This window comes from Drosophila guanche, unplaced genomic scaffold (genome assembly GCF_900245975.1).
Source record: "Drosophila guanche unplaced genomic scaffold, DGUA_6, whole genome shotgun sequence".
Classification (NCBI taxonomy): domain Eukaryota; kingdom Metazoa; phylum Arthropoda; class Insecta; order Diptera; family Drosophilidae; genus Drosophila; species Drosophila guanche.
In genome coordinates this window covers 292,558-318,349 of record NW_022995758.1, presented here as the reverse complement: position 1 = coordinate 318,349, position 25,792 = coordinate 292,558, and the positions used below count along the sequence as shown (strand labels likewise).

The 25,792-nt window shown below is 41.9% G+C and overlaps 3 protein-coding genes and 1 long non-coding RNA gene across 7 annotated transcripts in view; 2 read left to right on the top strand and 2 right to left on the bottom strand.

Annotated features, from left to right (window-relative positions):
• Positions 1-5,055: 5,055 nt before the first annotated feature.
• On the bottom strand, positions 5,056-5,917 carry LOC117590504. The gene has a single exon (XM_034283166.1). It carries the CDS (start codon positions 5,700-5,702, stop codon positions 5,253-5,255), a length of 450 nt encoding a protein of 149 aa, XP_034139057.1. The 5' UTR covers positions 5,703-5,917; the 3' UTR covers positions 5,056-5,252.
• Positions 5,918-7,764: 1,847 nt separating this feature from the next.
• On the bottom strand, positions 7,765-8,910 carry LOC117590480. Its single transcript, XR_004574296.1, has 3 exons — positions 8,649-8,910; positions 8,371-8,583; positions 7,765-8,306 (listed from the first exon to the last, which is right to left on the bottom strand). It is a non-coding gene; the product is annotated as an uncharacterized LOC117590480 (long non-coding RNA).
• A 4,146-nt stretch (positions 8,911-13,056) lies between these two features.
• On the top strand, positions 13,057-21,264 carry LOC117590491 (innexin inx1). 2 transcript variants are annotated; one of them, XM_034283153.1, is made up of 7 exons: positions 13,057-13,153; positions 13,417-13,935; positions 17,305-17,752; positions 18,899-19,006; positions 19,716-19,871; positions 19,941-20,293; positions 20,362-21,264. In XM_034283153.1, exons 3-7 carry the CDS (start codon positions 17,504-17,506, stop codon positions 20,582-20,584), a joined length of 1,089 nt encoding a protein of 362 aa, XP_034139044.1. In that variant the 5' UTR covers positions 13,057-13,153; positions 13,417-13,935; positions 17,305-17,503; the 3' UTR covers positions 20,585-21,264. The 2 variants fall into 2 exon arrangements, with proteins under 2 accessions (XP_034139044.1, XP_034139043.1); XM_034283152.1 differs by having other exon boundaries at positions 13,084-13,196.
• Positions 21,265-22,355: 1,091 nt separating this feature from the next.
• Positions 22,356-25,792, top strand: part of LOC117590467 (zinc finger protein 236) — a 10,980-nt gene continuing 7,543 nt past the window's right edge. For 2 of the 3 annotated variants that reach the window (XM_034283112.1, XM_034283109.1), the window contains exon 1: positions 24,599-24,788. The gene's annotated coding sequence lies outside the window, so the exon portion shown is untranslated. Of the gene's footprint in view, positions 22,364-24,598; positions 24,789-25,792 lie in introns of those variants that run through there. The other variant, XM_034283113.1, reaches the window with a different exon arrangement.

Here is a 25,792-nt window from a genome sequence, read left to right as displayed (position 1 = left end):
CAATTAATTATTTCAAATGCTGTTTTTTTTGTAACTATTTTAAATATATTTATTGTTAAGTGTAAATATGTATGGATTTTTCTTTATTTTATTTCATTTTATTTTCGTGGGAGCTTAACAGGTTTTGAATCTGGACAGCAAAGCGGTAATTTAAATTTCGGAATTTAAAATGAAAAAAAAAAACTTCCACTTTGGGGGTAGCTCTGTGAAACGTAGGCGTGGCGGCTGACAGTTTTGTGGTTTGTGGTGACCCACTTTATGGCCTGTTCCAATACGGCTTTGAAAGTGTCTGCCCACAAAAAGCTGGGGCCCAGCCCAGTGAAGTTTTTTGTTTGGATGGATTGTGTGTGCTTTGGAAATTTCAATGAAAAGATTCAGAGATATTTTTCCATGTATTTGCTGGGGTTTTCTACACTGATAAGAGCTGCAAATCGAGCCTCTGGGAGACTCAATCATTTCTCATAGAGTGCAAGCCTAAATAAATAAACATGGGCTGGGAGTGCCCTTTGGTGTCCGATACTCAGCCCAACAGATGATTTAACACTCAGATAAGAGAACATTTTGTATGTCTATGATGTCTATGATGAAGATATGCAAGCCCAAAAGCAGACTTATCCCTTTTTGAAGTCCTCATAAAGCCATAATATGTGTGCAGTACATCTGCAGTAAATATCCTAAGCTACAAATCGCTGTTGTGCTGTGTGAAACAACCAATTAGTATGAGAAGCCTCTGGTCTGGCACATTTTTGCACAGACTTTTGGCAAGTATTTCCAAATACGATGACGTCTCTCGCGCCATACGAGTCTAGGTGTAATGGCAGGCTAGTTATGACACCTGCTTAGCACCAAGTCGAGATGTCGACGAGACATTCGGACATTCGTTTCGAAACTCTTGAGAAGTTGATTTGATGACAAGATTTCGCGTTGATAGTTTGCGGTCAATGTTAACCGGATTGGAATGGCTTCGATTGGGATTGGTATTGGTATTGGAATTGGAATGGGTTCGCATTGGATTGGATTGGATTGGGTTTGGGTTTGGGTTCATTCATTTGGTCATGCAAAAGTTCAACTTTCGAAACTGTCCAAGTCCAATGCGGGCCAACAGATCGACCATCAAGAAAAAGAACAAACACAAAAAAAGAGTTGGAAACGGAGTGCCGATCAGGTTTACGATCGTATCTTTTGTCTCTGTCTCCTTTTTGGGTTCTCTGTACGTATCGAATCGAACCGAACGTTGTGTGCATATCAAGTGACTTCTTTCTTTCGTTTGCTTTTAAATGCCCAACAAAGCAGAAAGACAGCTCCTCGAATGCCACATATGTACATAAATACATACATGAATATTTTTTATGTACATATATGTATATCAAATAATAAATAATGTGTTCAGCTTGCTCTCTGCCATGCTGCACTATCCACCATGAAGTCGCTTTGCTATCCAGAGAAGACTGATCTTCCGCTCCGATCGTAGTCCGCCATCTTCCAGAGGTAATCAGGTAATAATGCAAAAACAATTAACTTAAAAATTTAATTTTATTTGCTTTCAGCCTGTTTCTTATTTAACCTAATATTTCATTTAAATATATTTTGGTGTGTGTTTTTTAATGCCAATTCCCAAGCTTTGGCTACATTTTGCAAGACAAGGAAATATTTTCGACTTAATAATTTCGATTGAAGTTTTCAATAAATATATTGTATGTATTATAGAATAGCTCATTTTTAAAGCTTCCAGGAGACTCAGAATACTTCTGAGTTTTTACATTATAAATGCAATAAGAGTAGAGTATTCACCTATGGCATTCTTCAAACTGTTTTTGTTCCTTGTTTTCTTTTCCTTTTCTTCTTTTTTGCTGCTGGTGAATGACCGTTAGCATTTATGAGATCGAATCTAGAGATTGAAGTGGTTTTTTTCCTCGATTTCTCGTTTTTGGGCATCGTTCAAGAATGCGTTCTGTCTTTTGTTCTATTAAGTTGTCTTTTGTAGCAGACTTTGAGCTCTTTTCGATTGGATTAGGGTGTATCTACACTAGGGGGAGAGGGAAAGAGAGAGATCGATCCCAAAAGGCAATTCAATTAAAGCGGCGAAGGCAGCGGGACTACCTTCAATTATACAAATTGATGCGACAATTAACACTTTTGATCTTTTGCCTGGCTGCCTCACATCGAGTAATATTGGAGGGAGGCTGACCTGTGGGAGGGGCGGGAAGGGTTGGGAGGCTGGGAATTTGATGCCAATAAATTGCATGCAATTGGGACACTTGTTGCATACATTTAGCCATCCCAATCTTGGCATGCAAATTTATTTCAATTGCATTTAATTTGTGCGGATTATCAGATACCACCAAGACACAAGGTGCGGGGCAGTGGAGGTATGTGGGAGGCGGGAGGTGCTTCCAGACTTGCTCTACAGCCTCCCAAGTACGAGTAACAATTTATAACGATTTATTAGCAATTTAGAAACATTCAACTGGGGCCCGCCTCATTTGCTATTCGAATTTTGACACATTTTTTTGTTGCAGCTTCCTTCCACGTGATTCGACGAATTACAGATACTAATTGCTCTGGCGGATAGGGTTTATGGCGTTTCAGGGAATGTACTAAAGTTGGGATAGATTAGGATGAAAGATGCTATTACCCTTATTTATTTTGCCACCGTTTATTGTCTCAGGAGATGTATTAGACGGTTATGTATCGGAGGGTAAACGACAAATAAATCTTTCTAATTGCGTTGTCTTTTATCGTCGTGCTTACGACCCCCGACACAAACCTTTGGACAAGTTTTTTGGGGATTTACCAGCGCCCCCAACACTCCCCCCAAAAACAATTGCGTGTGAATAACCTTCACTGCGTCGTTTTCATTTTGGTTCTTTGTGTCCTTTGTGTCGTCATACTTTTGTGTCCTTGCTTCCGCAAATGACGCCAACAACTTTCATCCACAAAAAGCATAGGTCAGTGCGAGTCGAGTGAAATTTGGGACGTGGACTCAGTTGAGTGAAAGTTGGAAGCAGGAACAGGAAGTAGGAAGCATGAACAAAGGATAAACTCTCCTTTTCTCTCTCTTTCTCTCTCTGGTTCTCTGTGCACCGAGAGTAGATCAACCCCCGGACTAATGACGCAGCAGCCTCCCCTCCTCATCCCATCATCCAAGATTCGAAATACTCAGATTCAGTTTCAGGTTCAGGTTCAAATGTTTATGATTCGGGGTTGTCGTTGTCCCTTCTCGGGGGTTGGTTGTACCAAACGAGCACGGGTCTCTCTCTCACATGGGACTCTGCCCTGGTGTGTGTGTGTGTGTGTGTTCTGTGTTGCATGTGGCATGTGGCACGTTTCGAATGTTGGAAATTTAAGAGAATTTTCCAAATGCTTGTTGTCTGTGTCTGTTGTCTACATTTGTATGTACATATGTACGTCTGGACGTTTGTGTCTCGTCTGCATTTTGTTTGTGGCTATTTTGGTTGCGCTTGGCAGTGACCTTGAGCATTCGGCATCGCCTGTGTTGCCGCCTGCTGACAGATATCTGCTGTCTTCAATTTCATTACACAGATGAATGTCTGTCTCTCCCACCCCCTAGATTTCCAGCATCAACAAATCTCATCTCAATGCCCTCTAAACCGATCCAACAAAATTATGTTTACCGATCTTGTGTCTATCAGCTAAAATGTTGTTAACCTTTCGCTTCATAGATTTGTATATACCGATGTATGGACACATATGTATGTACATATTGCACAATCACAATCGGGAGAATGTATTTTTTGGACCACAAAAAAAGTAATAAAACAAAATGGAAAAAAAAAAAATTTTAAACACAGAATGTATTAGATAGATTTTTTTGATATATTTGATTAATTTTAATCCATTCATTTTAATCAATCTGGAAGACACTTCCCTGACCAAACTTAACATGAAATTTTATCAGTATCCTCTCTGCCAGCGACATGCAATGTCACTTTTCAATCATTTGTACGTACTAACCTTCGTTTTGATTTAAATATTGCCAAACAAAAAACACATATTATTTTTTCCATTACACATTTTTAAACCTTTGGGAACGGCAGATCGAGATAAGAAAACAGTGGGAGAGGAGAGGGCATTAGTGTCAGTGGAAATGCTGATTAATAATCGACTAAGCGTAGCGATTAGACTGCGAGTATTTAAGTTGTCGATCGCCTAGATCTTTGGATCTCTTTCTGTGAGTTCGCTGCCTCTCTTCTCTGGTGTTGGTTGGGTGTGGATGTTCAACGCCTGCTCAATGATAGCACCTCAAGGCGCTTTCAATTTATACAATTACGCAACAGTCCGGCTCGGCTGTTTGTCCGGCACGGCAGTGTTCATCCAAATTATGGGGTCTTATGGAGCCTATGGGGATTATGTATGTGTGGGCGGAGCAGAACGGTGCCTCAGGTTGCCTTCTTTGTGCCTTTAATCGACCGGCCACAATTTGCGCTGGCTTAAATGATCTCTAGCTCAATTGCCGAATGGAAGAATGTCAGAGCCAATTCCGATTGATGACTGCGGAGGTCAGTCAATCGATTGACAGACAGAATCTCTCAAAGACAAGCCGATAAGTCTTAGTGAAGTGTGTCACAATAGCCAAGGTTATGTTCTCTTTATACCTCTGAGATGGGATTAACCTAAGGTTCAAGTTGGATGCTGTATTTGTACATATGTACAAACCTTTGGAAGGTATGTTGCATAAAAAATTAAAGAATTGCAATTGATGGTGCATTTTCTTCAAGAATTCTTCAAGATAAGAAAAGGAAGCTTCGTGATCCAAGGCAATGGGTTCAAGAGGGTATGGAGTAGGATATGATCAGCGAAAGGATTAAGCTGGCAGCGAGAGAGAAAATACATATATAGAGAGCGAGCTCATCCATCGAAGCGATCGATCTCCATTGTTCTTTTTCAGTTCAGGCGTTCCTCGCTCTCTCTCTCTCTCTCTCTCTCACTCTCTCTTGGTCAAGTTTGAGTTGTGCTCAAAGTGTGTGTTCCACTGCCGAAACGTTCCCCAAAACCAATTAAACAAGCAATTGTGGGGGTTTCTCTATGTATATGTTTTGTGTGTGGTGGTTTGTCTCTCGAGTTTACTTCAACTTACAAGTTACATGCTTAACTACTACGAAAAAAAAAACTAAACAATGCACAACGTGTAGAAGAAGCGGAAACAGAGTTGCTTCTTTGTTCGCGATCTCTCTCTCTATCTCTCTGTTTCTCTCAGTTTGGTAGAGACTCTCCCTCGCCTCTCCGCAGCTTCAGCGTTGCCAGATGAGCCAGAGCGCAAGCATCAGGCCGGCCACACCCCATTTACCGTTGCCAAAGGGCCTCGTCAGCTGTGAAACGGCGCCATTACACCCATCCGAGTCGCAGGTATAGATGCAGCTGCGGTAGTCCATGCGGTCACCCTTGTTCCGCACGTAGTCACAGTAGTTGCCGAGATCCTTGGAGCTGCAGAAGCGCTTCGCACCAATGCCGCCCTCGAAGCGGCCGACATGCTTCACACAGAACTGGGCCCCATGGACGCTGGAGCAGTTTTGCGGCTGGATGTCCGGCTGATCGTACCGCTCGAACCACTCGCCGCACTGGAAGGGATGCTCCGTGTCGCTCGTGTCGCACACATAACACTCGATGGCCTCGCCAAAGGGCACCAGGCACAGGCAGAGGCAGAGCAGCGATGCGATCCACCACTGTGACAGCGATGACATTCTCGATTGCCTTCGATTGCACAATGCTATGGGCAGTGGCTAAGCAGGGCAGGGTGGGGGAGTGCGTTGCGCTGGGTTGCTTGGCGTGACGTGACGGAGACAACAACAACAAAGTCGGCAGCGCTCGTTTTTTTGAGAATCAAATGTAGTCAGCGGCGTCGTCAGCAAATGCCAGGTTTGAACTGTGTACTGAAGCGCTGTTTCAACTTCATTTCCGTTCGTTTCACGTGCCTACCTCAGCTCTGAAAGAGAATGAGCGAGAGAGCTGGCTTTGGCAAGGTGTATTGCACACAAGGTGAGGCATTACCTGCACGGAGTTGCATACATTCTCGCCGCACCCCATCATTCCCTGTCTCCAGGTCTTAGTGTTAGCCAAAATATGGAAAACTATCCAGAGCAGGGCACTCTGGAAGTGCCGCACTTTGTGTCAGTACACCGTGGGATTGTGGTGGTTTGGCCGCTCTCTCCCAGTGCTGGCTCTCTTCCACTGCTTGAGCTGCTTTGTTTGTTTGGTTTTTGTTTTGAGGGCAAAACCGGTTGCCAAGCAGCAACAACCAAATCCAGCTCCAAAAAGCAGTCCTAATGTTGGGGCTATGAAGGGTTAAGGCTAGGTCATTCATTCTTGTGTCCTTTCCTGGCCCCCTGGTTATCTGTGTGACCAGCCCCACAGAAACTTGTTGTGCAGCCAGCAACAGGTATAATAAATCCAATGAAACACAATCAAAACGAATAAAAACAAGAAAACACATAAAGAGAGAGGAGAGAAGGCGAACGATTGGGGAGACCAACATTTTAGGTTTTTTGTTTTCCACTTTTGCTGTTTTCTGTATACCCAGCACTCGTGGAGTACAAGAGTATGTTGTAGAAGAAATAAATACATTCATATAATCATCCAATCAAAAACTTTCCGACACATTGTCAATGCTCCGTTTTACGTATCTAATGCAAACGTATCTAATCCACAAAGATCTGAATATTCCAACAATTAAAGAAGAAATAAAGAAAACTAGTAAGAAATACATCGACAGACTCCACAGCCACGAAAATAATTTAGCCTTAAGTCTATTAGACAATAGCCTAACAGTAAGAAGACTGAAAAGATACCACATTCTCGATATCCCTGATAGATAAATCCAACAAACTGAAAAGATGTTATATATAATAGCAGGGCTCATTGGAAAACTGCTATTTCTGTTAATTGAATATTAATTATACAATTTACTTATTGTTTAAAAAAACAGATTGTAAATATAAAGAGAGAGAAAAAAAATTATATTTATATATATATAATCATCCAGAATTAAGTCACCAACGTGACATTCTTTAAGCCCAGGCAGAACCCATAAACTGTAAGCAATGGACCGAGTGCCAATGCGGCCTGACATTCGAGACACATTATGGTAGCGTGGTATCTTTTAGTCGGAATGTGAGCCATAGCATGTGCCATGCCATACTTGTTCTTTATTGGAATTTCGGTATTCTTTTTTACTTGTTTTTGTGGAGCCCCCCAAACGAGGGCATTCAACTTACTATATGTATATCCGCGGTTCCCTATTAACTGCTTCGACAGCGATCGCCACTGCCATTGCCAACCGATCAGACTCAAAAGGCCCCACAACCATTCGCCACAGCAAAGAATTCTCGACAGCCCACGCCTTTTAAAAGCCAGGTTGCTACCGGGACCCTGGGGGATTGGAGCAAAGTGACCAGGAGACTGGTCAGTACATTTCACATTTTTATGGCGAATGCACAAAGCCAGCGTCTGCTGCGACCATCTCAAGTGAAGTCATAGCTATGCAATGGCCTCTTGTGCATCCGTGTTTCCACCCCATACATCTTTCTCTGAACGTGATCGTTAAGGATCGATTAATGATCAGAAAACCGCTCGTTTTCACTCCATAAATACCCATGGATTGACAGAGTGAAGGCAGGGGGCAATTCGAGTACGTGCGGGGCATTCTCAAGATAGTTTTTAAAAAAATCTGAAGGAGCATCGACCACTTAAAAATGTTACCAAGGATCATCTAGAAATAAGCGGTTGAAAAGGAACAAAGTCATATATAAATGCCAAAATTGGACGTCTGTTAAACTCAAACAAAATGCAACTTAAAAGTATAACTATTTAAAGGATTGGAGCGAATTCGTTGAACGCATCCTCCAGTTCATGAATATCATCTGCTTCATCTTCAGAGGTGCCTGCCTCCTCCTTAATCCACGAACTCCTCGTCAGACTCTTCGAACTCCTCCTGCTAATCCTCGAACTCCTCTTCGTCCTCCTGGCCGTTCTCCTCCCCGTGCTCCTCCTCCCCGTGCTCCTCCTCACCGTGCTCCTCCTCCCCGTGCTCCTCCTCGTACTGCACCAGTTGGGGACCACCATTCCCAGCGAAGAGTCGTCTTGGCATTTTTATTACATCCTTAGCGTACAATATACGTTGGACCTGTGCAAGCGCACAGCATTGCCATGGAGCCATACGGATATGCTGCTGATAGATATTCCCTGGGCTGTTTTACCATTCCCAGAATTAATTCGTAATAGGTGAGCTCCGGTTCTGGCTGGGGACTAAAATAATCGACAATTCGGCTGATGATACCCATTTTTGGCAACTGTCAAGAAAATAAAATTGAATACAAATAATATTTATAAAAATGTCTACAATTTTGATCTTACCGATTGACTAGCACAGACGGAACTGAGCTCTATAAGGCATCTCCGTGTAAAGTAGGACAAAAATATTGAGAATCGCCTACTTTCCTGTCTTTTAATATTATACAAAACAAATTTTCAAACATGGAAGAATGAAGGGTGATTTTAAGCGGATTTTTATTCAGTCTAACCCACTGAGTAATACGACTTTAATTCCAGAATGCTGAGCTGCAGAAGCTGAAAGAGACACCCATCCAGCATACATTAAGCCAAAGTCCCAGTTTATGCCCAGTACCACATACCTTCTGCTAGGTTCCTGCTGTTTTCAATGGTTTCTGCAACATTCTTCAGAACATAAAAATCTTAAACAGCATCTCAAGGCAGTTGTCCAGAAGATCGTCGACTTTATCAACGTCAATAGTTTCTTGTTCTGGGTAGGCACGTTACTGTTTACCAACACTGTTTTGGCAAAGGTAAGACATTTTTTACAGTTAGTAGAAAATCATCACATTCGAGTGTAATGAACATCGGTTAAATAACCTGCTCTAGACGAACGTCCAGTCGTCTTACAACCGCAAAACCACCGATGGAGGTGATGGCGGCTGGACATACATATGTGTTCACGAATTCTCTAAATTTAACAGCAATACGTACTTTACTAAATAATAATCTTTAAGAATAAATCCGTTTAGATTATTTCTGTATGTAGATAGTATGTATTATATATCCCTGCAGATCTTGTAATTGCCGTTGTGCCACTGAAAGGGAGCAGTATTTTTAGAAACGAGCATCAAGATCGGTGCCCCTTCTGCCTACGTGACGAGTACTGCGGACGGACATTGACGATCATCAACGTACAGAACAGATGTTGGAACTCTCTCAAATGTGAATATCGTCTATATTTAGCACTTGGCGGATGCTGTACGGGGAAATGGATGGGGTCCTATGGCTCAAGTACACCCCATATTCGTCTCCTTTTGATCTCGATTCTTTCTAAAGCGCTTTCATATTTTTTGACGGTGGCAAAAAGCATATGCATGTACATATGTCCATACATATATACATATTTATGTACATAAAAGGAAGCTGCAACCAACTTCCCCCACTTTCTGCTGCTGTACTATTTCCCACCCCCCACTCGCAGCTCCTCGCCCAACAAGGAAGCTGACCAAAAAGGAAGTTGCAAAACAGGAGCATGAAGAAACTATATAGTTACTTCATGAACAGGAGCGGCGGCTGCTGCTGCAGAGAGTGAGAGGAGCGAGTTAAAGAGAGCGTGAGCGCAGTGATAGAGAGCGAGAGCGAGCCTTGAGTGTGCCGTTTTGAGTGGAATCTTCTCTGAACTGCAGATGGCGGATGAGAAGATGCGATGCTCATGACGGAAGGTGAATATACACGCACACACAAATGCAGATAAATCCACGCCTGGAGTTCGTGCAGCCGCTCACGTACCCCGTTCACAGGGGGTAGGGGGAAAGGAGAGGCTATCGATACCGCCGACCGATACCGGGCTGTCTTGGCAATGATGTAGAATGGGAACGGACTGTATCTGACAGACGTGACACTTAACGAGTGAAAGGTGTGTAAGATACATACTGTATGTACATGTCTTTGCATACATACATACATATGTACATCACATAAAATATTTCCTACAGTGGTCTGTCCATTATGTGAACAACCAAAAAAATGCACTCAGTCCCAGTGTGTTTTTTTTCCTAATTAGCAGAAATGTGTCTAAAAATAGGAACAAATTAAAAAAACTAAAATACCACCAAATATGTTATTTAATTGTATATATTCAATATTAAATGTACAACGAAGATACGCGGTCACTTATGGAGAATCCTTGATTTCACTCCGATCACGTCCATCAACCTTTATGTATGAATGTATTTTTTCGTTTGTCTCTTAGATTCACTGTACGATCGTAAGCGTGATACCTGAGTAAGTTTTTTTGTATTAGTTTGGAGGTTTGTATGTATGAATATCTGTATCTATGCGCATGTTTTGTGCGCACTCGAAGCCGTGTTTGTGTATTTTTGAGGACCATTTTCGAAACCATCCAAAAAAAGCCAAGTCTGGTTTCGAGCAGAGCTCTGGATCGGGGACCGGACCCCATTTACGCGTTTCTCATGTCGGCAGTGACAACGCACTTAAAATGTTTTCCTCTTACTTCTTTCACATTATTATACCCGGTACTCGAAGAGTAAATAGGGTATATTGTATTTGTGCACAAAGTACAGAAAGTACAGAAAGTCCGTCTGTCCGTCCGTCCGTCCGTCCGTCTTATTGAGCGCCTGGATCTCAGAGACTATAAAAGCTAGAGCCACAACATTTTTAATCCAGACTTCTGTATGCACACACTGTTACAAGTGTATTTCAAAAATGAGCCCCGCCCCTTTCCGCTCCCGCAAAAGGGCGAAAACCTCCCTACAATTTTGAAGATAAAAGAAAACTAACGCCATTCCGTAGGGAATGACCATATCCATCACATCACGGATTGAGATCCGATTTTATCATTATTATAGCCACAATGAAGAAATTTATTTGCAGTGGCTAAACCCACCCCGTCCCGCAGCTTATATTTATATTTTGCACATTCTCTCATTCAACGTCTTCTTCGCGCGGTGTGCGGCCTCTGCCTCTGCCGTACCTCTGCCATGACTCTGCAGTGTGAGGCTCTAGGGAAGGGGGCGAGCTTAAGGAGCGTGTTGGAAAAAAAGTAAAATTTTACAAAAAAAAACCGCTAAGGTACAGATGTAGTACTGAGTACCGGGTGTAAGAGTTGTGACGCGTAAGAAGCGTTTCACACGTCCCTTCTCGTTTTTTTTCGGAATTTTTTGATTAAAGTCTGAAAGTGCGCTGTTCGTTTATGGCCAAGTCGAGACCGAAATCCCAAAAAATTCAAGACGTTTTTTTGTATGTACAACATTAAAAAGCAGCACGAAGTCACCACATGATATTTTGGGAATGGCTATTGGAATGGTGGGGAGGAGAGTCCACGAATAATTTCATAAGGGCTCCGAACCGTAGGACTGCCGCTCAAATGCGGTTGCACTGGTAAAAAGATAAACCACATAAAAATAAGCAAGACAGCGCAGCGCTCACATCTGACACTGTTATTGTAATTCGAGAGCCTGGCCATATTAGGTGGCAATTTTGGCACTCGATTGACGAACTGACTCAATGGCTAACTGGCAGACTGGCTAACTGACACGCTCCACGAGCCAAGAAGCAACATATCCGATATCAGTCGGTAGGTTTGACAAATCATGTTTCTGGGGCATTTATCCAATGGGATGATCTTGAATATTGCAACAGCAAGCATTTATCAGATTTCAGACAATCTTGTGCCTCTATCCATCTTTCAATTTTTCATATAAAAAAATATAAATATTTAAATATAATTATGATAAGACTCAAACGATTTTATTAAATCCAATTCGTCTTTCCACATTGAGTTTTTCCATTTTGAAAGTTTTTTGATATTTCAAAATTTACTCAAATCTTACAATTCTCTTCTTTATATTTCTTATGTTCGTTCGACAAACTTTTTGAGTTCAAAATTTTTAGTAACATTTGTACCTGGTCAATACGGACTCATTGTCTGCGACCAACCAATTTCGCTGTAGCGATTTAATTAAAAAAAAAAACAATTCATTTCAACATCATTTTGAATATTTCCATGACTTCTTTAGCAACCGTAGAGCCATAAGAAATTTAAGTGAGTATATTTTTTCACCCAAATCACAATTTTGGTAAAACTTGATTGACTTTCTATAAAATGGTCCTATTACATATACAAATGAGATCACTCCCACAAGAACCCACATAGTAGAGTGAGAGAGAGCATTTCTTAAGCGTCTCCCAATCCCCCCAACCGAGAGAACCCAAGAATAATTTCACGTTTTTGCCGCCTCTTACCGCATTCTTATATGGGAATAATCAAGGAAGAAGCATTGGAGAAGGAGGTAAGGCGAAAACCTTACTTTAAAAAATAAAAAACGTACACACACACACATGGGAAATGTGTGTTTTAATTTTGGGACAGAAGCAAGAAGAATGAGTAAATGAACAAAATGAAATTCGAAGCATTCAAAAAAGAAGAAACAGAAACCCCACACGATCCGCTCCCAACGCTGCATGCCGCCTGCCCTTTTAAAACCTGCCAAGCAAGAAAATAAGTCAAGTAATCGAAAACGAAAGAGAAAAAGAAGCCAAAGAAACAAAAGAAGTAGAGAATGTAAGCGAACAAAGCACATCTTTGGTACGAACTTAAACACTGGACAATAGGCTCTTGTTTTTTTTATTTATGGTGTAGCGGGTTGAATAAAGTATCTCCTTGTCAATTGCTGCTCCAATTTTAGCCCATTCCAAGCGATCACTTTAATTTAAGGCTTAATTCGTTTAAATAAACCAATATGTTTATGTACACGCTCACTCGCTCTCTCTCTCTCTCTCAAAATCAACACGCACCACGCTCAAAATGACGAGATGAGCGAGAGAGAGCGCGGCTTTATAGTTGCTGAGAGAGCTCGAGCGTTGAGCGAGTAGCGCTCAGCGGTTCGCGAGCGACTTTGAGTCCAGCTCTCTCGGCTCTCTCGCTCACAGATTTCGGTTGAATTCATAGAGGAAACCTTGATACCCTCTCTTGATACCCTAAGTGCACGCGCTTCGACAGCATGGAGAGCGAGCAGCTGCTACAAAAGCCATTCCCGAGCAGCGGCCCAAACAACACCACTCAAAATCATTTTCACTTCTGCGGCGTTTGCATCGCATCTGTTTCGTCCGCCCTGCCATTCTGGTCTGTGTTTGAGACGTTGTCTCCCATATATTTTTTGTTCTACGTACGTTTTTATTTTTTGTTCTTTTGTTGCTGTATATTTTGTTTTTTTGGGTGACAGTGTAAAAGACAGAGAGAGTGAGGAGAGAGCGAGAGCAAGAACATTCTGCTGCAACTCCTCTGCGGCAGCTGCTGTTCGTTCTGCTGCCGCTGCTGCTGCAGTTTTTTGTTTTAGTTTTTATGTGCGCGGCATTTTCAAGTTTCGTTTCTTTCTGATTTTTTAGTTGCAGCGGCTGCAACGTGACGCGCGCTTTAAACCGCCCCAAAACGCACCACCAAACTACACCGTCAACAACAAAAACAACACCAAGGAGAAAGAAGGAGAGCTGCAAAGTTTTTATTTTGTGATGCTGCTCTGCCAAAACCAGTTCTAAGTTGCCACTGTGCGTGCGTGCATACGTGTGTGTGTGTCTCAACTGTGATTGTGCCTGTGTGTGTTGGCCCGTATGCAAATTTCTGACACCGACGTCGACGCCGCTGCCACCTGGCAGCTGATTTTGTCTTTGCCATAAGGAATCCAACACAACACAACACATACACATACACAGTACAGAGCCCATTCATGCAAGTACAGCTGCTGGTGACAAAAACAGCAAGCAGTGAGATAATACAACCCAGAAATCAGTTGGCAAAGCATCACAGAATCAATAGATAATATCGGAAGCAGCAGAAGGAGGAGCAACAACAGAACTTAAGAAGAAGGAGCGTGTAGAGACACCCACAATTAATCAACGGAATTCGGTGTAAGTTTCGTCACTTTCACAAATACACCAGGGCAACCAGAGAGCAACTTAATACAATGTTCTCTTGATTATTTCGCCAAAGCTTTCGAGCTGAGCTAAAGCGTAAGCTTCATTAAGCGGCACGACACGCGCGCTTGAAAGAGATAGGCAGCTAATTCTCCAAGTTCTTGTGTAATCTGCACTCAAACAACGATCTACCAAGAACAGGGGTGGGGTGGTACTCAGGTGTGCAGAGGGTTACCAGACTAAGCCATTCGATCGGATCCATCGGTCACCTGACCTTCTATCGGGGATTTCTATCTCTAATATCTGTGTTAGTACTGTGCACTTAAAGCTTTCTATCGAGGTTTCTTCAAAATAGTATTTTTGTATACGATTTTTTCTTGTCGTTTTTTTTTAAATGTTTTCTTTCGTTCTCTTCTTCTCGCATTTTTTCCCATGTTTTGTTCCTTACTTGTGGGAGACACAAATATTCAGTCAAATATTTCGTCATTGTTTTGCAGTAATTATTTTTCCATTTCTCTCTTCATTCTTCTCCTTCTGTTAATCAGTTTTCCACCTCCATTCGATCATCTTCTCAAATGCGTTTATTCATCTTTGTCTTGCCATCATTTCGTTCAGTTTAAAGCCTTTATTCCGGTCGTCTATCGGCCTGCCTTTGTCTTGTTGAAAGTCTTCACCTTAACGGGTTCGGCGACATCTATGGCACGTTGATCCCCTCTCCATCATCCTCATTCTCCCTACTGCCCCATCCCCTGCAACGGAAACGGTCAATTTATGCGGCACAGAGGCGGCTCATTGTTTGAGCATGTGTCTCCAATCAGAAGAGACCCGAACCCGAACCCAAGCCTCTCTCCCTGCAAACATATCTGTCTATGGTATACCCTATTATGAGCACGCTATTCTTTAGTTTTCCAATTCTAACGATCCTCCACCAACAAGGCCTCCTCCTGTTCAACCTGCATGCAAAGTTGGTGGCCGAAAGCAGCAGAGGAAATCGTGGTTGGCCAGCTGCCACGTTTGTGGCTAGACAGCCAGAGATGGAACCGTGAGACGGAACCCAGAAAAATGTAACGTAGTTCTAGACTCTACACACAAAATTCAAAACTAGGGACAGCATAAAGTCTGGGAATAATCATTTTTCTCAACTAAAATGGAATAAATCAGAAGATTTAAAGCTTCAATCAATCATTCTGCAAAATAGAAAAGGTTGTCAATGAAATTATGATCCCAATGAACTTTAAATTCTTTAATTAAACTACACCGGGATCCGATGATTCAGTTTTAACTGATGAATCACAAAAAGAAACACGTGTATGTGTGCTTATGCGAACTTATTGCAACTTCTTTTTATAGTGCATCGAGTCATGTATGTGCCCCTCGCGATGGTGGTCACCACATTGTCATCTCCAGCATGTCGCACAGGCGCACCACACACATTCAGAGGGTAACTTCCGCTATCTGCGGCCCAACAGCTGCTTTTTGGCTAACCAAAACCCAACCGAACAGAACTGAATCAAGCCAAAAACCAAAAACGAGTGTACAGTCAGATGCAATTATGGCCTCTGTCTGCTTCTGCCTCTGCTGCTCCGAAAGCCCGAGTCCGACACAGACTCCCAGTGAGAGTTGGATTTTGATTGCAATTGCAATTTCAATTACTATTGCAGTGTTTCTGTACTTGTTTGCTTTTTTTATTTGTTCGCTGCTATTTGTTTTCTGACGAGAATTCATGTTAAGGTTAAGCATGTTATGGCTTTCAAACACTCAAACACTGACTGCAACTGCGACTGCGACTGCGACACACAGAAAACTTTATTTGCAAAACCGAAAAAACAGCAACAACAATTGAGAATAATGTGTGGGGTTAGGTTTTACGACTATAGGATACCCGCTACAAAAAAAATATCACCCGGAAAATGATCTTCTTAAATACATAAAGAAACGACTTGGATGATGTTTCGAAACTCTGGAACCAGTCCAAATGTTTCACCCGTGCCTGTGCCAGTCATACAGTATGCATTCACACTAGTTTGATATACCCCTGTGCACTCTATTAATACCGAGTGGTAAGCAAAGGAAACTTATTTGAGGCACGTAAATAATATTCACACAAACAATTGCCGAGTCTGACAACTACACATAAATTAGGGAATTTACAAATTGCAATTTTTAGGGAGAAAATCTGCAGCGATCAACGGTTTGCCATGTGTCCATGATGGTCTCCCCATGGCCTTGGCAATGAAAATGTTGCAGTGTGCATAGAAATATTATATATGAAAAATTACCAGCGGGCAACAGAGGGATGTGGGCGGGCTTCCATAGCCAGCGAAGCATGATGCAACAGGAGGGGGGTTGCGGAGTTAGGGGCTTTGAATGAGGCAATTTATGTGGGAAGTATGTAAATGCGAAAAACGTGGAAGTGGTCAAGAGTTGGAGAGGGTAACGGAGTGGTGCATCAACATTCATTCGAGATTCATAAAGAATGTTCTATAAGGCAAAAACGAGTGAAATTCCATAAATTGCAGCGTATTTGAAGAGCAACACTGTAACACTGGCTGACAGCATAATGCTGCCATTGCGCAACACTGCTGCGGGTTCGTCAACACTGTTGAAAGCTTTTCTTAGCTCTGAGCAATCCTTTTACAGTAAATCCTTTATATTATTTATTTATTTATTATTTTATCCTATAAATAAGGAAAATCTTAGGAACAAATTGAAAAATTCAGAATATTTATGAGAAAATATAGATGTATGTATGTATTTACCATTCAAATTGATCGGTTTCTTATTGGAGCAAAAGAATCGATGCCCAAAGTGACAGAATTTGAAACGATTTAGCATAATTGAGGGTCTCGAAGTGGCTTCTGGGTCAAATGCGTTGCACAAAGATCCCATGGGTGGAATCTCCAACATGCCTCGAGGTGCAATGCCCCCGTGATATAGTAGGACCCGAGTGTAGAAACCCAACAGAACCAGACCGAAGCGGACCACAGTGGAGCGGAGCGGAGCGGTCCCAGTGGCAAGTGGCAAATGGAGCATATGGCAATTGTTGTTACTTAAATGGCGCATCAATTTCCAGAGAAACGAAGACAAACAAAGAGAGAGTGAGATAGATGTCTTTAATTGAAATTGAAACTGTCTGAAGATTCTATTAGTTTATGTTGATTTATGCCAAAATACGAGTACACATGGGAACACATTCGTGGGCTTTGCCTCAAAGTACAAGTACTCGTATTTCGGCAAAACTTCAATAGGATATTGCAACTGTTTTTTTTTTTTCAATCAGTGGAATGTACTTCACAAAGACCGTCACATTGACACGTACCGTACACTAACAAATTTTTACTCTGTTTGTTTATCTACTTTCAGTTGATATGCATCGAACGTTGAGCACTTACAAGAAAAGAAACAAGAACCGTTTGAAAGAAATACTTGCGTAACACTCTTTTATTTTGCGCACTTGCCATCTCTGCCCCTAGCCCCAAAAAGGGGAATACAGCAAACATAAGCAACAAAGGACATTACCACATTCTCCCTCTTCATATTTTGAGCTACAAACTGTGCCAAGATGTATAAGCTATTGGGTAGCCTGAAGAGCTACCTCAAATGGCAGGACATTCAGACAGACAACGCCGTCTTCCGGCTGCACAACTCATTCACCACGGTGCTCCTGCTCACCTGCAGCCTGATAATCACCGCCACCCAGTATGTGGGACAGCCGATCAGCTGCATTGTGAACGGTGTGCCCCCGCATGTGGTGAACACGTTCTGCTGGATCCACAGCACGTTCACCATGCCGGATGCGTTTCGCAGACAGGTAGGTGTTCAAATATGAACTCAAAAATATCCTAGAGCTCTCCAAAATAAGTCTACACCTCACGCTTAACACTCCGATGCGTACTTATAAAATTCCAATTGTGCCTGAAGCACAGTTATGTATGTAAACTCTTAAAGCACAAAAGGTCAGAAGCATAAATGTTGTGACGCGTACGAAGCGTCACACAGACGTTCCTACCCGTTTTTTTAAATTGCTGCCTCAAAACTTCGTTGGTTAAATCTGAATAAAAAGTGGAGTAGTCCAAGTGCGTCCTAAATCTCCACATTTACAAATTTTGGAAAGCTTCAGAAGGTTCCCAAGTGCCGCTTCATCCCTGATTTGAATCCCTAGTGGCACTTCCTGTGCACTTTCAGCACAATAGAGGCTGGAAGGCTGGAAATCTTCCACGATGGCTGCCGAAACTTCTGTTCAGTCTTTACCTCTAGTATCCGTCTCTAACTGTCATTTATGTGAGTTTGCCTTTACTGTGGTCCGTCTGTCTTTTTGTCTGTCGATCTGTCCGTTGTATTTTCTGTACGCGGGACACGTTCGACCCGACCCTTGGCTGGAAGTACGAATATAAAATGGACATACACACACACATAATTTATGCACGGCCTATAAAGCAATTATAAACTGGGCGTAGTATCGCCGTCTTCGGTTGCCTTGGGCCACGCACCGATTTCTACATTCGATCGGGGGAAAAAAAAACAAGAACCAAAATTGAATTCCAGCAGGGAGCTCTCCAGCTCTTGCCTCTCGTTTGGGGACTTGGCTCATATTTCATGCCAGGGCAGGAAGCGGCATCAACTCGTACAAAACAAAATTTTGTCGAATTTCGTGGAAAACGTTGCACAGAGTCGACTCTCATTCGACTCAAATTACACGAAAAAATTGAACAAAACTAAGCGATAGACCTGAGTGTTGTCTAATTAAATCAGTTGCAGTTCAAGCTAAGACCACGGAGATCCCTTTCAGATCAGTTGAAGTGCAGAATTCTCTAACAATCTGGGGAAAAGTTTTAAGCAGAAATAATATCAGATCGATCCCAAACTCCATGAGCGATTTATTGTGCAGATTTCCTTTTCCTTTTTTAATATTAAATAAATATGCAATTTTTGTTTTTTTTTTTTTGTTTTTCCACAGGTTGGTCGCGAGGTGGCCCATCCCGGTGTGGCCAATGATTTTGGAGATGAGGATGCCAAGAAATACTACACCTACTACCAGTGGGTATGCTTTGTGCTCTTCTTTCAGGTGAGTAAAGTTGCAACTCAAAGTCAGACGTACTCGTAATCATCATCAATGGCCGACGCGTCGTCGATCGCTTTTGTGTGTGTGTGTCGTCGTGGTCTCGTTTCTCCAAACTCAACACAACTCGAGCGAGCAATCGCTCCAATTAAGTTCAATTGAATGCGTGCGACGCGTAAAAAAAGATATAGAGGAGTGCTGGGTTTTATGCTGGGATTGGGGTTGGGGTTGGGGTTGGGACTGGGGCTCTTGGGTCACAGTATTGCACAAAACGCGATGAGATGTTCGAGCGCCTCGTGTGCCATGTTCAGGGCAGAGCAGCAAAAGTATTCCAACTTGTGAAATACCGAATGTAATTAATGACTTGCTAAACAGCAACAGAACAGCCACAATAACTGTAGCATCAATGTGTCAATTGCTTCGACAGGTTTCAATAAAATGTGTTTGTAAAAAAACACACAAATTCCACAGCTGTAGGGAGAAGCTCTTGCCAATTAGCAAATATGTAAGTTGGTATGAAAATACCAATTGCAATAGATATCAGTTATTTGTATTCAAATGAAATATTATTAAAAGCAATGCAAATATTAATTTACTCGGAGAGAAAAAGTCTTCAAACATTTCCAAACAAGTTAATCAATTAATCAGCCATAAAAACTCTCCAAAATGGAGAACATGTCACTTTGATTCATGTACAATTTGTATCGTTTTGTAGGCCATGGCCTGTTATACGCCCAAATTTCTGTGGAATAAATTCGAGGGCGGCCTGATGCGCATGATTGTGATGGGCCTGAACATAACGATCTGCACCCGGGAGGAGAAGGAGGCCAAGCGGGATGCCCTGCTCGATTATCTGATTAAGCATGTGAAGGTAAGTGAATTGAGTGCTCCCGTACTCCCGTACGGCTCGTATCACACAGATCTCTGTTTTGTTTTGTAGCGCCACAAGCTGTATGCAATCAGATATTGGGCCTGCGAGGTGCTTTGCTGCGTGAACATTATAGTGCAGATGTATCTGATGAATCGCTTCTTTGATGGCGAATTCCTCTCGTACGGCACGAACATTATGCAGCTGTCGGATGTGCCGCAGGAGCAGCGCATCGATCCGATGGTGTATGTGTTCCCCCGTGTGACCAAGTGCACATTCCACAAATATGGTGCCTCCGGATCGCTGCAGAAGCACGACTCCCTCTGCATCTTGCCCCTGAATATTGTCAACGAGAAGACATATGTGTTCATTTGGTTCTGGTTTTGGATTCTGCTTGTCCTGCTGCTCGGCCTGATGGTCTTCCGGTATGTACTCGGATCAGAAACTGATTTTCGAATTCGTTTGCTTACATTTCCGTTTTGAATTGCAACAGCGCCTGCATCATCTTTATGCCCAAGTTCAGGCCGCGCCTGCTGAATGCCCGCAACCGAATGATACCCATGGAGATTTGTCGTTCGCTGTCCCGCAAGCTGGACATTGGCGACTGGTGGCTCATCTACATGCTGGGCCGCAATCTGGATCCGGTCATCTACAAGGATGTGATGAGCGAGTTTGCCAAGCAGGTAGAGCCGGCTAAGCACGATCGTACCAAGTAAATAAACAGCAGCAACAGCAACAGCCGCATCTTCTCTAACGCCTGGACACCCTATCCGCGGAATCATCCAACAGAATCCGCCTTCGATTCCCCCCTTTGGGCTATTAATTTTATTTAGCACAAATCATTTTAATTAGTTGAAACCCAAGAGAACCTAAACGAACCGAACCGAACGGAAAACCCTATCCACCACACAATTATTTCTAGTTCTGTGATCCCCCGACCCCAGGCTCCTCACGCCCCCGCCCTACTTTCCGCCCCACGGTGGGGAACTTACGTCTAATTACGTCTAATAATCAATGATCACAACTCGAATCGAATCGCTTGGCAGAAAACAAAACAAGAAGGAATAACTTGTTTTGTTTGCTTCATTATTTTTTTTTGCAATTTCCACAATAACAAACAAAATTAGATTTCCCACAGAAATGTGGATGCAAAATCAAATTTTTTTCCTAATGTTTAAAAGAAACGTATTTAATAACTAGCTTTTATTTATAAATATAAATCATACAAAACAAAAAATGAACAAAATCAGTCAAAAATTCGATATTTTTGCATGAAATTTGTGAAATTGTTCAAACGCTTCGCAGCTAATACATAAATATTGCTTTTGAGTCTTTCATAATAATAGCTTTTAGTTTTCACGGAAGCGTTTTAACAATAAAAAACAAACAAAAAAAGTACTGCAAACAGAAATGAATATATTTTTGCTGTTTCTATTTTTTACAAATTCTTTTGTGGGGAAGAATACAATGCGCTATGTTAAGTTTATTGTGTAGTTTTAGACGAAAATTGCAAAGGTTTTATATACATACATATATGCAGCTATAATATGAAATAAAAAACTTTTTATAACTGGCGAAAAAAACAAAAACAAACAAATGTCAAATTAAAATTTATGGGCGCGCTACCAGCTGCATTTCCTGGCGTCCTCTGTTGGCAGTAACATAAACTAAACATATCGCTGACAAATGATTTTCGCTGCTATTAGATTTTCGAACACTGGCAATTTATCGATGTTTCCTACCATAGCAGATTCAGTGTCCAAAAACGCACCAAGACAAGCGAGAATAATAATTAATTCAAAAAGTGCAACAATTGCAATGTGGTTGCACCATTCTTTATTGTCTCAAAATCAATGCATTCGTAAAATGATTTTTTTTAATTCCCAAATTACAATGTTCATCATACCAACAAGAGGTGAAATAATTTAACATATCATTCCCCTCTAACCAAAAGTAAAACAAAAAAGTCTTAAAAATTAGCCCTTCTTATGAGAAATTAATTCATCTATCTGATTTAATTACCTGTTCAGGGTTTAAAGTCTTAGCTTGCGAGTAATATTAAAGCGAATTTCAAAATTAAAATATTTAATTTCCAATCAACAAAAACGAACGTTAGTCGAACGTTGTCGACCAGGAGGGCTTCAAATACTCACTCGACTATTAAACGACAAGGGACGTGTGAGACGCTTCTTACGCGTCACAACTTTTATACCCGGCACTCAGTACTACTTCTGCACCTTAGCGGTGTTTTGTCAAATTTTATATTTTTTCTTCATCTGTCATCTACATCTACAACACTTCTCACACCAACACGCTCCTTTAGCTCGCCCCCCTTCCCTAGACCCACACACTGCAGCCTCGCGGCAGAGGCAGAGGAAGCGCCCGCACATAAAAAAAAAACAAATATAAGCTGCGGGACGGGGTGGGTTAAAAGTCGGCAGAGGCAAAGGAAGAGGGACGGCAGAGGCAGAGGCCGAGTGAAGCAGAAGCAGAGTGTGAATGAGAGAATGTGAAAAGAACAACAAAAGCTTCTGGACAGGGTGGGTTTAGCCACTGCACATTAATTTCTTCATTTTGGCTATAATAATGATCCAATCGGATCTCAATTTGGTGATCTGATAGATATGGCCATTCCCTACGGAATGGGGGTTTTAGTTTTCTTTTATCTTCAAAATGTTTATTCTTGATCTATTACTATTACTAAATGTAATGAATGGAAATATGTACATTCATAGTAGATATATATCTATATGTATATAAATGATAATTAATTGCATATGCATTCATTAAATATATCACAAAAAATTATATACATACATATGTACACATATAAAACAAAAAAGAAGAAGGGACATGTGAGACGCTTCTTACGCGTCACAACTCTTATACCCGGCACTCAATACTACTTCTGCACCTTAGCGGTGTTTTGTCAACTATTTGGTTAGTACCGCGGACTTATCGCTAAAATATTCTGCCTCAGAAATATACCAAAGTTCAGCATTTACCGCATACCGTAAATACAACGAAAAAAACTAAAATAACGAACTAAGCCCAATTAATCCGCTCTAATTTAATAGGTGAACACCTTGAGTAAACAGTCGAAGATACTGTTTTGTAAATTGATGGTGTGGAAATATTTCATCTCTTTACGTAAACGAAATATTACCACGAGATCTTTCACCTAAACAGCGCTGAAAATGTTTCAGTTTTTGTACCCGGTACTCGAAGAGTAAATAGGGACAGAAGGAAACGTTTCCGACCCCATTAAGTACATATATTTTTGATCAGCATCAATAGCCGAGTCGATAGAGGCATGCCTGTCTGTCCGTCCGTCCGTCTCGTTTGTCGGCTAGTTCTCAGAGACTATAAGAGCTAAAGCCACCAAATTTTGGCTCCAGACTTCTGTATGCTCACACTGTTACAAGTGTATTTCAAAAATGAGCCCCGCTCCCTTCTGCCACCGCAAAAGAGCGAAAACCTCCCAAGCCTACAATTTTGAAGATAAAAGAAAACTTAAAACGCCATTCCGTAGGGAATGGCCATATCTATCAGATCACCAAATTGGGATCCGATCGGATGATTATTATAGCCACAATGGAGAAATTAATTTCCAGTGGCTAAACCCACCCTGTCCCGTAGCTTTTGTTGTTCTTTTCACATTCTCTCATTCACACTCTGCTTCTGCTTCACTCGGCCCCTGCCTCTGCCGTCCCTCTGCCTCTGCCGACTTTTAACCCACCCCGTCCCGCAGCTTATGTGTTTTTTTTTGTGTGCGGGCGCTTCCTCTGCCTCTGCCGCGAGTCTGTAGTGTGTGGGTCTAGGGAAGAAAAAATATAAAATTTGACAAAACACCGCTAAGGTGCAGAAGTAGTACTGAGTGCCGGGTATAAAAGTTGTGACGCGTAAGAAGCGTCTCACACGTCCCTTCTCGTTTAATATGTGTATGTAGGTCGTATGCCTATGCATGAACTTTCGTTCAGCAAATGGTATCAAAATTCGGTTGCATTTCCCAAACATAAAATTGTCGAAATTACAGTAGATGCAGTTAATCCAATTGAAAATATTGCAGATATTGCGATGGGACCCATTGATATTGGAGAATGATCAAGTGCAATGGGACCCATTATTAGGATTGAAACAGATCCATTGCAAAATATTAATAGAGACTTTGAAAATAAATCTCAGTAAATTGATTGCAATAATCTAAGCGAATTATGCTCTTCTCAAGTGCAATTGCTTACGATCCGAGACCAAGAGCGTTGCAAACAAATAATAGTTTTAGAGACAGAAATTCGGTAGGAAAGCAAAAATCGCTGATGATGGATGAGAGAACAGTCACAATCCCAATGAATTACTTTAAAAATTTGCAGATTATAGAGGCCGGAGAATGTATCCAGATCGGTATAAATTACATACAAAACATATGAAAAGTTTAATTATTAAAAGCAGTTGATTAAATGGATTTATAATATTACCTATGGCAAATATTTCTTTTTGGTTGTTCTTTTAGTTTTAACTTTATTATGCAATGCGGAGAATTGAAAGATGATTTGAGTAAAATTATATTTTTAAAGCTGTGAGTCCTAACCAGCTGTTAATATTAAATTGAACATCGAGGAATATGATTTTAGATTCAAGGTATATTTACGGTATATTTTGAAAATTAAAAAGTATATTCGGTATATTTTTCGGGCCCTCACGGTATATTTTATCGAAAATTCCGCGGTCACACTGGACACACTGGCACAAAACAAGCGAAAAAAATAAATAACCAAAAATCCATCTGCAACCATTAAAAACGCCAGCAAATACATTCAGCGTCACTCAAATATTCGTGATAATTGCGCCGGCACCTCTGCACACTCAAACCTTCGCCCGACCCCCCTGTCAAGAAGCAGCAAATCAAATGTGATGTTAAGTGTGAGTGTTTCCCAAAAAAAAAATAAGAATGGAAATCCATTAAAACGCCATGGTGTGAGTGTGTGCGTTCGTGCTGGCTCGCTCGTTCGTTAGTATTTGTATGCGTGTGATGTGCAAACGAAATCAAGAAGCAGCAGAGCAAAGAACAAATGCCGCAGAATGAAGTCGCCAAATAAATAAACAATTATCAATTTCCAAAATTAGTTTTTAGTTGCGCGCAATGTGAAAACGACAATGAAACGTAGGAGTTGTGCAAGGCGAACAAATGAGTGAAACAAGAAACAATTTGAGATCCTATGGTTGCTCCAAGCCCCACACCCTGCAAACAGCTTATCCCTATCCCTGTCCCTATCCCTATCTGCCGTGTGTGGGAGTGAACGAGAAAACGCTCTGACCAGTTTCCAGGTTGTTGGAGGAGAATTTTAGCCGCAAAATTTTGAGCTTACCATCCATCCGTCCGTCCGTCCGTTGGTCGGTCCGTCCCAACCCTTGTTTTGTTATCCCTTTTCTATTTTGCGCTCTATGCGCGTGTGTGTGTGTGAGCGTCCCCATTGCCCGGGAGTTAAATATTCAACCCCCAAAATTGCCCCACCCCACTTTCCAGGCAAATCACTGAGCAATAACAACCCACCCATTCAGCCAGACGCCCACTCTCACCCCCCAAGCGTCGACATTTCGCACTGGAAATTTCTTACTGGATGCTCTCACTCTCCCTGCTCTTATTATTCGTCTTATGTCCCCTCTGACGATGCTTCTGCCGCTGCTGCTGCCATCAGCTTCAGCTCTTTGTTGTTCCTGCTGCGGGATGAAGCAGTGGAATTAACGTGAAGCCAAAAGGCAGCGGGTGAAGGGAGCCGTAATTCAAAAACTGTCGAAATAAAACGGCTTCCTTCTCCACTTTCGCGTACCCCCCCCCCCCCCCCCCCCCCCCCCCCCCCTTTCTCTCTTTCCTCCCCCTTTCCTCCCTCTCTCTCCCCTCCTCTCTCCCTTTTCTTTTTTTTTTT

Bases quoted from the DNA above. Each gene is read 5' to 3' on its own strand.
- LOC117590504 (XM_034283166.1), bottom strand. From the start codon at position 5,702: ATGTCATCGCTGTCACAGTGGTGGATCGCATCGCTGCTCTGCCTCTGC.
- LOC117590491 (XM_034283153.1), top strand. From the start codon at position 17,504: ATGTATAAGCTATTGGGTAGCCTGAAGAGCTACCTCAAATGGCAGGAC. The intron at 19,872-19,940 runs GTAAGTGAATTG...TTTGTTTTGTAG, and splicing joins ATCTGATTAAGCATGTGAAG to CGCCACAAGCTGTATGCAAT. The intron at 20,294-20,361 runs GTATGTACTCGG...GAATTGCAACAG, and splicing joins CTCGGCCTGATGGTCTTCCG to CGCCTGCATCATCTTTATGC.